The sequence below is a fragment of the Antedon mediterranea genome, chromosome 1 (genome assembly GCF_964355755.1).
Source record: "Antedon mediterranea chromosome 1, ecAntMedi1.1, whole genome shotgun sequence".
NCBI lineage: Eukaryota > Metazoa > Echinodermata > Crinoidea > Comatulida > Antedonidae > Antedon > Antedon mediterranea.
The window spans coordinates 31,396,210-31,413,445 of NC_092670.1; the positions used below are offsets into that span (position 1 = coordinate 31,396,210).

Here is a 17,236-nt window from a genome sequence, read left to right on the forward strand (position 1 = left end):
TTCATAATTTCATTTTAGCAGTCAACCTGATGTGCATCTGAAGTTAAATATGCATTTTGTGTTAATACATTTTTTGGTGAGGTATAATTGAAAATGTCTAGTGGTTGCAGGGATATCCCTTAAACTATAAGGCGTACATTATTTAATTAAAGAATAGGCCTATATCATTTTCTTTCTAAAAAAAAGTTTATTGTTTTTCAAAATATGAGGGCGCAATTCCTCTAAAAAGAACCACAGTTGCAAAGTACGTACTTGATGCGGCTGCGGCTGCTCAGTAAACCGTGAACACACAAGGTAAAACAACTTCCGGCTTACTTTTGTAGAGTAATGAACTTGGTAAACGTGTGTTTGTTGTATAAACTTCATTCAGTAGCAAAACGTTGTCGACGACGCCGTGTACTATGGTCTTCATTCATTGATGCATTAACTTTTCTCGATCAAGTCGCCATAGACAATAAACCGCTTCATATTGTTTAATTGAATTAAATGATCTGATTTACTTTCAATATTGTGCATAGCTGTTATTTTACCTTACTTTGAGAAGCGTGTGCAGTGCATGCTCTAGACTCGGATTGTTTGTAAGCAAGACTTACCGGCACGGGAAGTGTGTGTGGTTTACCGTTGTGTGGTAATTTTGACAGATAAGGATACTGTGGTGATACCGATATAAAATCAACAAATGATTTTCTCTTCTACCAATTGATTTTTTTTTGTATTTTAACATTCAACATGAGGCATATCAGTGCAATATTATGGACAATTTATATTTGTGCAAGTTTTATCCTTTGTACGTTAGCAGACGGTTTGTCAACAAACCGTTTAGACCTTTTTGAAGTTCGATTACCTATGGTTAAAGTAGGCCCAGCAGGTAGTTTTTTTGGTTTTTCAGTAGCGGAACATCGTGTTATTTTTAATGAGGGTGAGAAGCCCAAAGGAGCCAGTGACAATGTGTAAGTAATTTCAAAATGTCCATAGATTTGTTGAATAATAATAATACTTGATTTGTTATCCAAGTGTACAGTAGGCCTAGGCTATGTATTGTCGGTTGAGGAATGTCAAGTTTATGTTATGCAAAATGTGCAATTTAAGGGTTTATTTGCCCAATGATAAAATTCAGTATTTTGTATTAAAATGCTGTGTAAATTGTAGATCATCAGCAATTCAATAAATTCTACTACAAATAGAAATATTTTATAATAATAGTAATACTATATAATATGTGTACTGTATATGAATGTGGTTATTCATTCAATGAAACAAATAGTTTAGGGTGTTTAGTGGAGGTTTATTCCCTCTAAGAGAACTGAAAGTTTGTTTGACCTATCTTTTCTTTTTGAATAGTAGTACTTATTGACACTATTCTTTAGTTTGCTGTTAACTGGTTTTGGGGAAAGTACATCCCGAATTCCGCCTTAATAAATTCCATTTGAGATTGTCATATCGTTGTGAACAGAAGAACAGGCGCTGTTTGGTGGCAGCACTCGACACGAAGGGACCCTTACAGTAGGAGAGTTCAAAGTTGTGTCGCCCACACCTGTGCACAATTCAGTCCAGTAGGCTGCAAGTCGCAGGTTATTCCCCCATTTACATTTATTTACATAAACTTCAGTGTCCCTCTTGAGTCCTTCGGCACAGTGAAATAAGCACTGAAGTCAATAAGTGCCACATTAAAATATCTACAAATTAGATTAGTATTCAGGCATTTATTTGTTCTATCAGATAACTGTTATGGAGTAGCTTCATGTACTGTATATATGTCCTTTATCAGCAGTTTCAATATCATTGTGCAAATAAGCATCCCATAAACATGATAGTGCCTATCCTTTTTATGGATACCTATCCTATTAGTAATAAAAAGTGTATGCTTCTATATTGTACTTGTAATCGTGTCTGAATTATTGAAATGAGAATTTTAATATAAAAATGTTAGTGATACACTTTAAAGACAAGAAAATATGTAAAGCTCTATTAAAAAATCTATGACAATAAGAAAGAATTTAGAGCCCACTATATACTAATTCGCTACAGTAGACTTTATATAATTTGCACATCTAACCAAGGTAACTTTACTAAAGGCCATCGGTAAATTTGACCATTTTGGTCGAGCTTCGATAACTTACCGGTTAGTTTTACCATGGCTTTAGCAACATTTACAACCATGACATTAAAACTACAATTAAACGTGTAAAGAAGATTATGAATTTCATGAGTTTTCCCAAGTCTCGCTCAATCGGATTGAAATTTTTAGCCAGCATGGTTATTTTGTACCGAGATTATGGTACTGTCAGTTCTACTGGGCAGGCAGTGGTCAGTAAAGGTAACCATTGGTCTTGGTTAATTTAACTCTGAGGGTTGGTAAACAGCATTCGGATTAGACTTTTCTTGGTCAATTTAGCTAGCAACTCGGTTCATTTGACCATATTAATTCCAGTGTAAATGTGGCTTTAGAGAGCATACTTTAACATGTTATGGCATATATAATTGCTTTGAATTTTATTTGTCCGATATTTGTCATAGACACATTTAAAACATAATAATAATTGGTTGATACTTACACAGATGTGTAGATGTCTCTAATTTGAATTATATCTGAATATCTAATAACTGAACAAATCACCTAAATAATAAAGTTATCACCTACAGTATACCCCTTAAATAGTATAAATATAACTTATTACACCCATGGTGCTACTGTATACAAATATTAACCTGTAGAAATTCCCAATCCAATTCAATAAACACTACACAGTAAGTGTTCTACTATTTATATTGATGTCAAATTGTGCATGACATTCTGAAATCATTTTCTAACTTCTCTTCTATAGTTCAGTGACCCTTATTTCAAAATTGTTTATCTATATTTTTATTCCCTTGCTTGTGGTAACATTATTATAAATCCAGCATTTATTGACTAACGTTTCTATAAAGTATTATTATATAATTTACACAGAACTAGATTTACCACCACAAGTAGAGTCTTCAAATTTAATCAATTTGTTATTGTGTAATGACCTGTTTGTAAAAATTCTTTCATTATATTATATTGCAGCAAATCTTAGGTTAACAGTAGATATAAAATCACTCGTTAAATTGCCTACACATGATTTTTATACTGTAACTTTTGTATTCATAAAGTAAGTAAATATTGATTGTACAGTTTTCAAAGCAATTAAAGTATTTATAATATAGAACGTGACCTATCCCTTTGAATTTAATTGTTCTGGGGCAGCCCCAGGATCTAACCAGTGAGCTTTCAGAGGTGTGTCTAGTTGACTGCGGCCCACATTTCCAAAAGATGAACAAATTGGAAAAAGGAAATATTTCCTCATGTTCCTTTTTTCGTCTCCACCTTTTTGTACGGGATCGGATGCTTAATTGGACTGATACAAATTTGGTAGAGAACATGTATGCCACCATAGTGGGGAAAAACACAACTGTCACTTTTTTTCCTTTTATTGCAAGGACTTTCAGGAAATAGGACTGACATTTCAAGTTTTTTACTCGGGGTACCTGAGTATAGTACTCTCTAATCTTCTCCTCTTCTTCTTCCATCTGAACACTATTGAGTAAAAAGTGCAATTTATAAAGTGCTACTCCTCCCTTATTCGTTGTAGTATTGAGCTCGGATTTAGCATGAATATACTACAGGGACATTTCCTCAAATCTATAGAGCCGGATTTTTAAATTTCAAACCGGATGCAGCCATATGATGTCTCGAAGATGGTACCGTATAGCCTTATTTGGTAGCGAGATTATTGTGTATGTGACGTCACATCCGGTCTTATGACGTCATTACAGCTTCTTTTGGTGTACCTCGAGTATCGCACATTCGTGCTTGTTAATCACTTAATTTTATGGATGATCACTTTTTAGTATTAGTACAGTACAGCCATTGTATTTGTATGATATTATATAAACTTTTATAAACATCTTGTCTTTTTGTTTTGTTATACACCCACTTCACTAGTATTTGATACTACCATCATTATGTTAATGTTTATATTTTCGATGAAGACACGTAAACTTCGAAATGATTTACTTAATTTAACAATGATACTCCCAGAAACAAAGATTTAGGTTGTCAAACAAACAGGAGAAAAAATGACATGAATAAGAGGTTCACATTTGTAGATTACTTGATGGATATTGTTTAAAATGTTTATGAATTGCAATAATTTATTAAAAAAAACAATTTATTATTTGAAATTTATTTTTTTAATGTTGTGAATTCTCCTTCTTTGAAGTTTTAGAGTTTATCTTGTTTTCAAACTATACCATTTTGGGTGTGTTTAATGCATTTTTGTAGGCACTAGAAAAACTCAAATTTCTTTGTATCTAGACATGATAACCGCACCCAATAGATCCATGAAATAACTCATAATGTTTGCCTAGAATTTATAAAATCCTGTGTTCATATCTGAAAGGTCATTACAGTCCCAAAGGATTGGTGTGTGTAGGCCTACTCTGCTGCAATATGCTGGGTAAACTACAGCCTTCTAAGCCCAGAAATTCAACATTAAAAACTTGTTAAATGCTGAAGAATGCTAAAGCATCCCTACCTACTGATATTAGTGTTTATAACACATACTAACATTGAATTGTTTACAATAGTACCAAGTTTGTATATATGCCCACCGATGGTGTTTAATGAATCAGTATTTTAATTTTATTACATGCCAAAAATATTTTGTGTTTCCCTCCAGTTAGAGCTGATCACTAACGATCTTCGAAACATAAAATTAGAACAAGAATATAGAGTTACATAAAACTGATTGAATTATTATACTGTAATATACAATTATAAAGATAAAAGGTCATATTCTTTGAGTGAAATAGTGTATTGATTGAGTAAAAAAAATAAATAAAAAACCAAGTAAATCTTTATATTTGCTGATAAAAATCATATAGAAATAGGTCATCTCATACTAAGTAAGCAGACACTTATTAATGATATGTGTACATTAGTAATCTAGTTCACACTACCTTACAAATCTAATATTATCATGACCAATTAAGGTAAAGGCTTAGCAGTTTCCTATTAAAGCTCTTTCTAGTTCTATTTACTATGTCTCCAGAGGTGCTTTAATGACTCTGTAAGATTAGGGTTAAAATACACACTGGTCTTTAGCATAGCCTGATTGAATTTGAACTGTAAAGTTGTACAAATAGAAAGTACACACAAGTGTTGTTATATTCTCAAAATAGACAAGAATATGAACTGTACATGTGTATTTAGCCAACATCTGTACTGTGCTTTGTATAAATAAACATAGCAAATCAAACGCTTTTGAGCTTTTTAAATTATACATAAACAGTATAAAATAAAGTTTGTTTTCTTATTTTACTAAATAGAAATATTAATAACACACATTTTTAAGAAAATTAATATATATGGCCTGATGTGTAGACTCAATTCAAGTGCAAATGTTTTAATCTCAACATTTATAGACAATATCTTTTATATAAAAGTCAAAGATGCTCTCCAGGTGGAACGCCATCCTGAGATGAGTACCATAGTAGTAATTAGTACAGTCTTGTTTGTTTTAAATTATTTTATATGTAATTTTAATTTCTATGAACCAGAGATTCCGAAATAAAAGATTGAATGAATGAAGTCCTGCAATATTTCCTCATAAAAAAAATTAAATGTATATACCAACATTTTCTTTTGCAAATCAATTGATTAAAATTGCTATTTTAATGTGTATTTCAGATTACTGCTTCCTGGATATCCCATACTTTATTTATAACCAAATAAATTCATGAATTAAAGATAATAAAGACAACATGTTGAGAATTCAATGAACCCTAACCTTTAAAGAAAAGGTTATAAATTTCACTAAATGGTGTTGAAATCTTACAAAAATTAGTTAAATGCCTCTTTATTGATTGATGCTTCTATTTATTCAAAGCTAGGCCTATGAGCTAAATCAATGCCAATCACAAGGGCATAATAAAAGGGTTCAATGTCCTATTTCATTACCTAGAATTAACCCCTGTGTTCTGACCCTGGTATTGCATAGGCTAGTATTTACCTACAAGTGTAAATAGGTGTTTGGATAATCCCAATTGCAAACACATTTGATACATTCAACTTTCTAGTATTCATGCCAATATGTGTGATGTACTGCTGTAGGTGGCAATATAAATATTTATGATTTCAAAAATGGTAAGTCATATAAAAGTAATTGCAATCATTTTGTTTATTCAGATGGTACCATTGAATTTGTTCAATGTCTTAAGCTATCATTATGAATTGTAATAAATTTGTTTTACTATACTATAATTGTGATATTGTTGTAAGGTTTGATGCCGAATAATAAACATTATAGTATAGTAAGGTTTGCGATAATATACTATGCTAATATAAATGAAGACAAATAAAAGGAAAGAATTGATTGATTCTAGAATCTACTGTATATTATTATTACTTATTCTAGACAACAACTAAAATGCCAAGACATCATCAACTTTCCTTATTTGGTATTACATGGTATACTGCAAACACACACTAGTGTTTATAATGTGGTCACAATTTACTAGGCCTACTGTTTCAAGCTTGTTTAAATAGTGACATTTCCAGGGGTGGTATATTTGCTCAAGCACTAAATAAATTCTGTTTTTTTTTTCCTTTATAGGTCAAAAACAAATAAATATACTTGCTAAGTTTTAACCTCAGAATAAATTTCAGGGGAGGGAGGGCAGATTGAAAGCAATGTTTTATTGTTTCTCAATATTTTAATAGGTCGACATTGATTTCTGGTACAATTTTAAATAAAGTGACACCAACTCAATGAACAAATGAATCACTGCATTTTCAACTTCAAGAAAACCATTTATTAATGAAATAAAATTATTCCTGTATGTTTGCGATAATTGAATATTACAATTTTAACGGATTTTAGTTTGTTATTTTGTCATTAAAAACAAAACAAAAACAGAGGCTGCACTAAAAAAATACTGTCAATATATTTCTCAGTGGCCGTATTCACCAATCACACTTAGTCTAAGGGAAACATCCTTTAAATTAAAAAAAAAATCTCCTATCTAAATGAATACTTTAATGGAAATACTTAAATATGTATTGAATTACGGAATTACAGTAACTGAAATACTTAATATTTAAGGGAAATATCTGACTTAAAGTGTGTTTATGAATACTGCTACTGCATCCCACAGTCATTCATTCATTCTGTTGTAATATACAATCCTAGATATTGTACTGTATGCCAATGCAGGTAAACACAATTACATTGATTGATTGGGTGATTGAGCATATCCCCTTAATTATGCAAGTATCCTTGAGATGCTGTGTTTGGGAGGACTTATAAATAGGGCAGGGGTGACTATGCAGAGGAAATAATTAGTGGAGGCAGCCTACCAATGAACAAGTAGAACAGCAGAACACACATATAAATGACCAAGGACTTGTTAGGACACTGTTTTTGCTTAGAGCAAACAACTGATTAATTAATGTGTTAATTTACCTCCAATTTTTAGCATTAGAAACGTGAATATTTATTTAGTTATCTATCCACATTTCAATTGTAATGATAAAAAACAATGGGTTTATAAACCAGTGTTTGTACTGTACACTAGTATTTTGTCCTGGTCCTGAGTGAGCACATTATTTTAGAATGCCATAAAGCAATTTACTGAGCTGTCAGATTTTGAAGTTTATGTTAGATACGTTTACTTAAACTTTTATACCTCTCAAATCAACTCTCATCTTTCAGCTAAATCATTATATTTTCATTTGTTATTTACACAATAACCTAGAGTATTATCCAAGACTGTCGAATTCAGCCATGGTTTAATTAGCTTACATTATATACAGTACAGTAAATCCAGTGTCAGATCCAGGATTTTGAAATTGGAGGAGGGGAGGGGGAAGCAAAGGGCCTTAAAATTGTAAAAATTAAGTGCCCAACTACAATAATGTCCTATTTTTTTCCATTGTCATTTCCCTTGTATCCGCTAACTATTTTTGAAAAATATAACAAATTTATTAAAATTATAATTTTTTTTCTTTTATTGAACCACAGCCTTCTCGTCGGTGCTCCAATTCATGACAGTCTACAAGCCAACGACGTCAAACGACCTGGAGAAGTCTTCCGTTGTCCGTTATCAACAAACTATAGTGACTGCGAACCAATGGAAATTGATATTACAGGTTGAGTACTCATATCGTATTGCAAAGTGGTTTTGCTGTAATGTTTGCCTTAGATATTGATTCTTTCTCTGTTGTCTTATATCAAATTACAAATACATTGCATGTTGGATTATCAGAGTAAAAGTCATATATATTCCCAATAGAGTTATTAATTAATTAATTACAAATAATATAATCATTAAAAATAACTGGCCTTTACCTTGTCTAATGGATGGATGCGCACCACCCATCCAATGGGTGGACACCATCTATAGTACATTAAAATAACTGGCCCTTAGCTTGTCTAATGGATGGATGCGCACCACCCATCCAATGGGTGGACACCATCTATAGTACATTAGTTAATAAGTTTTTTGTATAAAAAAAGTCGACAAATATGGTACAGTTGTGGCCTATGTACATGTATGTACTGTATCTAAAATGGGTTGTAGTGATAGTGATATATCATGAAGGTTTTATATATAAAACCACACACAGAGAGAGCTTGAATGCTGCAAATATTGGTACAGTAGTTCTTATTTATTTAGCATACATAGTTGGGATTTGCTATATGATGATATATAGATGATAATGTTTATGGTACCAGTTTATTCATTATCCTTCAAATTCAATAGCCTTTTTACACAGAACATAATATTGTGACGTTTCATGCATAAAGCCTGTTTTCCTGTCGACGTTATTCAACGCTATCGTTAACAATAACCGATGATCTTCTACGTAAACATTGAAATGTTAACGATTTACAGGAAAAGGTACTCGCTATCGTTATCATTTCAACTTGATCGTTTTCAAACAATCGCCGTTAAACTGTTAACGATCAACGACGATATCGTCGAATAACGTAGACAGGTAAACAGGCTAAAGAAACGTTTGAAAATTACCTTAATTTATTACTTTCTCAAAGTTCAATGTGAAGCAGCTATAAATATACATGTAATACCAAATATTTTTCTCAGTATAAACTGAGAATGAGGAAAGGAATTAAATCATCCAGATAGTTCATATAAATGTGCTGTAAACAAAACTGCAAAAGAGACAACATTTTACACTTACAATGATTGCTTGCTATAATTATGATAATTGCAAGGATCATTTTTAAGAATAGCCACTGTTAACGACTTGTGTGCATTGAACCATGGAGGTCCTGCAATAGTAGTGCCTGTTTTCATGGATGTTAATTATACTGTACCTCATTGATCTAACTGTTCATTTTGTGTTTCTACTGTTGTGTATTGTTGGTTTCCAGTCCTTCAGCGAGCCTAAAATTGGGATTAATTAGTCCATGATCAAGGTTCAGGAAAAATAGTTTAACATAGAAATACAATGACTGCAATCTCTTAATTGTCCTATCTATTGCTGTTCCGTTTTAACCCATATCCCAACACCACCCAACCAGTAACGTAACAGCTATGAGCGCTCAATTGCTAAACCCAGAGGCCCTGTTAGTATTTTGATTTTCGTTGTTTGCTCAAAGTAGAAGTGCCCTATGAAAAATTTAAAAAGGAATGCTTCTATTAATAGTAGATACCTGAAATAAAAATCACTTTCTCCCTTTTTTTGACTTATGATGAAAGAATTGCTTTGGATGGTGGCCTCCCATGGGAGGTAGATCTGTAAATTGTTCAGTAAATGTAATCAATCATCAGGTACAAGTCTGTTGAAAGGCCTGTCCTTCACTTGCTCACTTAATGACAACAAAAGCAAACAATCAGGATGAGGTAATAACAACTGTAGGATGTGTTTGTAATAGTTAAATTTACAATCATTTAGGTTTGATCTCAACCAATGTTTTATATGTACAGTAGCATGTTTTCTAATGAATTGATAGTTTACATTCAGATTTGATCATGATCAACTTACTCATAATGTTGTGTAGATAGACGTGCTTTAGGGTTATATTCCAATTTGATCATGATCAACTTAATCATGATTTTGTGTAGATAGATGTATTAGTTTTTACTTATATTCTGATTTGATCATGATAAATTTACTCATGATGTTGTGTAGATGTATTAGGTTTATATTCAGATTTTATCATGATCCGATAAACTTACTCATGATGTTGTGTAGATAGATGTACTGTATTAGGTTTATATTCAGATTTTATCATGATAAACTTACTCATGATGTTGTGTAGATAGATGTACTGTATTAGCTTTATATTCAGATTTGATCATGATAAACTTACTCATGATGTTGTGTAGATAGATGTACTGTATTAGGTTTATATTCAGATTTTATCATGATAAACTTACTCATGATGTTGTGTAGATAGTATGTAGGTTTATATTTCATATTTGATCATGATCAACTTACTCATGATGTTGTGTAGATAGTATGTAGGTTTATATTTCATATTTGATCATGATCAACTTACTCATGATAATGTGTAAATAGATATGTATTACTGTAGGTTTATATTTAGATTTGATCATAATCAATGATATGAACCTATGTAGCAGTGTTGACCATGTATAGTACTGTACTTAACAGTGCTAAAAATGTGAATAAAACCAAGCGATGATACACCACACAGTAGCGAAATGGTAGAATAGTGGATGATATAAAAGATCTCAACACTGAATAGAATTATGTGGATTAAAACTCTGTAATTAGTGTTGATTTCAGAAGAATAATGTACTATAAAGGGATTAGGACTATGAATAGATTCCTTGGGAATACCGGAAGCTGAACCCATCATGACGAATCTTAGTTATAAAAGAACTACGGTATTGTACTTTGTGAATGGTTTTAGTTTAGTTCAAACAACGTATCAAAATATCCAACATGAACAATTGGTTTAAAACCTGGTGAAGTATGTGATCTGTACTAAATGCAATACATTATCAACAAATTTCAAACCATTTAAATGAATTTCAAATAGTAATCTTAACTGGATTTTTTCAGGACCATGATCTATTGTGATCAAGATATGTATTGTGCTTTTTCTATGTTTACTACAACCATGGAGAAATAAGTTGTTATTACTATTTCTATAACACATGGTTACATAGTGGGGTCCTTAATTATGAGTGTACCTGTAAAACAGATAAACGTGGATTTTTAGATACAGTAGGACCTGTATTAACAGGACAACACTAAAAAAATAGTACCTACTGTTGTCAGAATAGGGATTGAGCCCTAGTGCCACTCATTCATTTTACATGAAAGTGTCCCCTTACTAAGGGTATGTTCAAACTCACGGAGTTACGGTGGAGTTATCTACTCAAGGCGTACGGTAATCCGTGGCGTTAAAAGCCAAGGTGTTCAGACACAACGACCAACATTCCAATGCCTTGCGTTTAAAACACTCTGATATATGTATAAATTCATGACAATGCATGAAAGTTAACATCGTTTACATTGTTTTTTGTTTTTTTCTATTTATATAATGTTTACCTTCAAATATACTGATTTGTTCTTACTACTTGTAGAATAGAATTGCATTTTAATTCAAAATAATTTAAAACGTAATTGTTACACGGACAATTATCTGATTAATTGATTTAATTTATAAAAATATCATATCACTGATGCCAACTTTACTGTAAAAATTTAAAAAAAAACTTTAAAATCTGAACCTGAAAATACATTTGACATGGCTATTTCGCTGTCGTATCATAGGGTACGGGTATGTTGTTGCTGTCTGCTAATCGTGGTCGTGTATTTTCATTGGTTAAGGCTAAAATCACTGATGCATCACTGGATTAGCGTTATGAAATCTACCCTCTCCCGCTAGAGTTGTTAACGCCACTGGCGCGGAGTAACAGCTCCCTAACGCTAAAGCGGCATGGTTCAGACACAAAAATATGTACGCCACTTACATAACTCCACCGTAACTTTGTGAGTCTGAACATACCCTTAAATAAGGGGTTCTACTGTGGATGAATTGTAAGAGGAATGGAAGAGGAATGGAAGAAAAATGTTTAATATGACTGGGGTAATAATGTTCTGCGCATTGAGAGCTTGCTTATATGCGCTATATAAGAATGAACTATTATTATTATTATTATTATTCTAAAAACTATGTTTGCATTCAGTATACGGTAGTTAATTTAAATAAAATAGGTTTTCTTTTCCGAAAAACAGAGCTAAATTTAAGATTTAGAAATCATAACTTCCTTCTGTGTTGTGAGAAAATCTGATTGCACATTTATCTAAATGATCTATTATGACCTATCGTCAGACCTATGATTTTTAAATAGAAGGGCCTATAGATTGTAAAATGAAGGGCTAAATTTAACCTAATAAACTTATGATATTTTCTAGATCTTACTAGGCCTGTAGTTTTGCCTTCAATGTAATCTCTCTTGAGATAATAACAAGCATAATGTAAAAATAAGTCTGTGAGAAAATGTAAGTAATTCTCAAGTATTTTAAAAAAAACTAGAAAAAAAAACCTTTGATTGAAACATTCCCACTGGCAAATGACTAGAAATGTTGCTGAGAGGGATACACAAGTATAGATGGAATGTGACAAAAACTAGATAAGCTGCTTGTGGATGATTTGATTGTAAGATTCCATAAGCCTGAGCCTTATGACAGATGATTGGGTGATAACTCCTAGTCCAGGGTCAATCATTTCTATCATCACCATCTGTAGATGTACCACTATCATCACCTGTATTAGCAATGTCAAGGAAATATTCATAAATTACCTAATTTTTATTGTTAAAATGTGTTGCTCTGATTTATTAACCTAATTCTGAAAAAGCAAAATTGAATTATTTTTTTTCTTCCCAGGTTTTAACATATTGTTCAGATTAATTATTAATATTATGATACATTTCTCAATTTGTATTTAATAAAAATGTGTTCTCTGTATAACATTAATTTGGCATAATTAAAAATCAAGAACATATATCAGCCAATTTTTAATAATGTAACTGATAGGTACTACTATAATGACTGTTTACCATTCTGAGAGTTACAAACAATACAATAATTCTCTAGTTTCTAATTTCTCTGAAATTTGTTTATTAATAAAAAAACAATAACTAAAAAATGACTTTGACTTCAACCTGAAGACAGCATAGTCTGTTCTGTGCATGCATGCACTCTAAATGATACTCTCAGTTAACTAGCATTTGCTGCTAAACAACTAAAATAGAAAAGAAATAAAATTTGTCTTCAATATTAATTGCCAGTTTTTGTGGGTTTTTTAATGGCTAGGGCATATAGGACAAATTATAATATCTGATTTCTAGGTGTACAAAGTTGCATATTTTAAATTGTTAAATTTCAGATTAAACCTCAAGGAAATTAGTATGTTTGGAAATGTCTAGCACAGATACATACAAATATTTAGAACTTATAAATCAATTTTCCTCCTTTGTGGTTTTTAATTTAAAAAAAACACAAAATGTTTCTAGAAAAATGTGTTTTTGTTTCATTTTCAAAATAAATTTGTAATACGATCATATTGTTTGTAATCTGAGGACTAATAACTGAAATGAAATTAAAAAAATGTGTTTTTAGTTTCATTTTCTGTAGGCCATATATTTAAGCTTCTGAATATTAATAATATCACAATCACTAAAATGGTACATTTGTCATGTTTAACTCTAAAAAATGATATACACTATTGTAACAAAATACATAATAACTTTGGTCACTTTATTTAAATGTACTTATAAATGATATAATCACTTTCTTCTTCTTAATTTAAATCTGTGTTACTTTGAAATGAGATATTTAATGTTTTATCAACTTGCACGAGAATAATTAAACATGTTTCATGTTCTTTGATGACATCCGATTTTTATATAGTCTGATCATGTCTTTAAACTTAAGTAGTTTGTTAGTGTGCTTGTTTCCATGACGATGTACGGTATTAAGATCGTTATGCTCTAAAACTGTCATTTAATTTTCGGGAGTATATCTCTTTCAGATATCGTGAATTCCAAGCAATGTCATTGATATGCCCTAGGGATACAGACAATATTTCATCTTTCAATTTATTTCATATAGGTAGTTTAAATTTATCATGTTTGACAATTTTGACTAGTGTGTGTGATATTGAAAATAAATTTTAATATGATGATATGACATGATAGTAAATAATCATAACAAGACTAGCCTATATATTCTGACGCCCCTTCTGGAGAATGCCAGTAAAAGTGAGTTGAATATAAATGGTCTAGGTGAGGTCATCATAACCTAGATGTTGAACTGTGATGTCATGAACGTGAAGTTTTTTTGTCAAATCTGATTTCATATCTATCTACCTATTTATTTATTTATTTATTATAATCACCTTCAGAATTGTAATTGTATGTTTTAAAAGGTTTCTGTTTACCCACTGTGTTGGTTATGGTCATGTTGATAAAGTTTGTGTTATGTGGGTGAAGAAATTGAAATACCAGGTCCTGGTATCACAAAATCAAATTTGCTAGATGGACCTACTGATCTGATTTGTCATCACCTTATTTTGTCATGAACCATTAAGACAACTGGTGACCAGTTGTGGCGCCAGAGCCTTCCCTAAAAAGGCCTTAAAGCCCCAACTGGATGTCCAAATCGTGGCGTAGCGGCTATCAGCGCTCACTGGCTTAACTCTGAACAGAATATTAAAAAACGCCCAAGTCCTCCAGCGTTGGAGGGCCAGTTAGCATCCCTGTGTCCATATTGTCTGATGCAAGAAGCAACCAACTTAAACTTAAGTTACAAAACAAAGTAAATCATATACTTCACCTTTCATGACAGGGGTGTAAGCCTTGCCTAGTCCTCCAGCCACCACTAGACATGACCCTTAATACTAATAGGTAAAAAGTATGTTTATTGGAAAGTGTTTAACATTTAATCAGCCTATAAAGTACCAAGCACATTAAAGTGAATGAAGTGACTAAATCAATCAATACATAAACCAATGAATTGGGAAGGGGAATTTTCCACCAGAATGGCAACGAATTAAAATCATTCCTTTTGCTGCATTTTATGTCTGTTTTTCCTCTTGTATTTTATATGAAAATGATTGTTTATAAGTAAAAAACAAACTAACCTGTGATAGGGTTGGTTGTTTATTTATCTAAAGAACTATAGGCAAGCCCCAAAATAAATAAAGCATATCACCTGTCTTGTCCTGGTCATAGGTCACCATGGGATGGAGTTATAGCTGCTATATCTCTAACTTAAGAAAACATGTAGGCATTATTCTCAAAGGAAAATGAAAACAGGAAGAAATTAATCACATTACTGTACTGATGATATACAGAAAGATGGCAGAAAGTTGTTCTTTGATGGGATTCAAACCTGTGACCTTTGTTTAAGTCGCCTGGTGCCACACCTCTAGACCATCACTTATTGTGTGGTGGCCTATTTTTAGATTAAATCAAATATGCATAAACACTTAAGTTTGATATTTGCATTTCTAAGAAATAGTTAAACTTTAATTGATTTAAAATTTCTTATTTACAAGAATGTTATTTATAGACTATCTGTTAGTCTCCTTTAGATATCCTTATAGGCATATAATATATGGTTAGACCAGCTAGCAGCAGCATGAAGAAAGATAGAATGCTTTTACTTTTGATCATGAGTTTTCGAATTGTTTCTAAATAAATATTCTAAGGTTGAGACTCATTATTCTAAACAATCAGACTCTAGCATATTGTTGTTGTAAATGGCAGTTTTGGACAATATTACTTGTCTTTCAGTTTGCGAAATTACAATTCACAAGAACAAAGAGTGTTATGTAATCGACTTCTTTTCTCCTAAAGTATATGAAAGTTAAATCCTTATCATCCTACATAAACTGAGAAGACAGGAATAGGAAGACAAATTTGTTCTTTAATCGCAACTATGAATTCCCAAATAAATTGTATTAAACCTTTTATACTAATAACGATGACTTTCATTTATTTAACATCAAATGTGTTAAAATTTGAAGTCTTTAATTACCATACATGACTAATAAATAGTTTAACTTTAAGAACAACTCAAGTTTCCTTCAACATTACCCAGTTTCTTCCTGTGTTGTACAGAAGGCAGATAGTTGTCAATCAGGTCTATTAAGTGAAGCTGTTGCATAGTAATTGGTAGTTGTACACTGTTGACAGTGACAGGAAACAAATAGACACTAGTAGAAACACAGTTGATGGACACTTTTGTTAGGTAATGGGACGATTCGGCCCTGAGACAATTCGGCCCGGGACGATTCGGCCCGGGACTATTCGGCCCGGGACGATTCGGCCCTGAGACGATTCGGCACACTTAAATTTATCGGCTTTGATATGCATTTTATAAGCATAAAATAAGCTTTTTCCCTAAACTTTATTTCCAGAGAGACTATGGGGTAGTACTACTAGGGATAAAGATGCAATAAAGCAAACATTTTGAAAACATTGTCGAAAATGATCAATTTTTAGTCACGCGGACCATGGAGGTATAAACCTCCATGCGCGAACGATGTAAACAAGTTACGCCCTCTGTTGGCCGCTTGGCGAGTGCACGAAATAAACAAGGTTTTCGAAGTAATAAATTGAATATAAAATTACGTTTTTTTAGTAATTTATTATATATATTATATCAAAATTGTCAATATCAATAAAATACAGATTGTTAAACACCTTTAAAAACTTGATAAATACCCAAAAAAATGAATATGAATTTGGTCTAAAATGAGACGTTTCGGCCCACAAAGTGGGCCGAATCATCCCACCAAAAGTGGGCCGAATAGTCCCGGGCCGAATCGTCTCAGGGCCGAATCTTCCCTGAAGGAAGGAAATGAATTATGTTACATAGTTTTATTCCTGATTAGGTGAGATTCATTAGTCAAATCAAATTAATTTGTCAAACATGATACATTTAATCAACAACTGAAAAGTATTTTGGAGAAACAGGCATACCAGAAATTAGCAGCAAAAGTGTTGATAAATTAGCCTAAATAGCACAAAAATCCTGGCTATTGGCTTGAATTGTACAAATTCTATACAAGATACCATTACATGTGTTGATACGGTAGGGTTTATGCCCTCCATGTTGAAATCAGTGCCATTACTTAAAAATGTATGTTTTGAAAAAACTAAGTTTTATTCAGAAAAGTCGAAAGAAGTAGCAAAAAAG

At 32.0% G+C, this 17,236-nt stretch overlaps 1 protein-coding gene across 2 annotated transcripts in view; it reads left to right on the top strand.

Moving 5' to 3' along the window:
- Positions 1–379: 379 nt before the first annotated feature.
- LOC140063663 (integrin alpha-6-like) overlaps positions 380–17,236 on the top strand; it is a 75,533-nt gene continuing 58,676 nt past the window's right edge. For both annotated transcript variants that reach the window (XM_072110107.1, XM_072110108.1), the window contains exons 1-2: positions 380–950; positions 8,046–8,173. In XM_072110107.1, the coding sequence (XP_071966208.1) occupies positions 730–950; positions 8,046–8,173 (349 nt within the window). In that variant the 5' untranslated portion in view covers positions 380–729. The remainder of the gene's footprint in view (positions 951–8,045; positions 8,174–17,236) is intronic.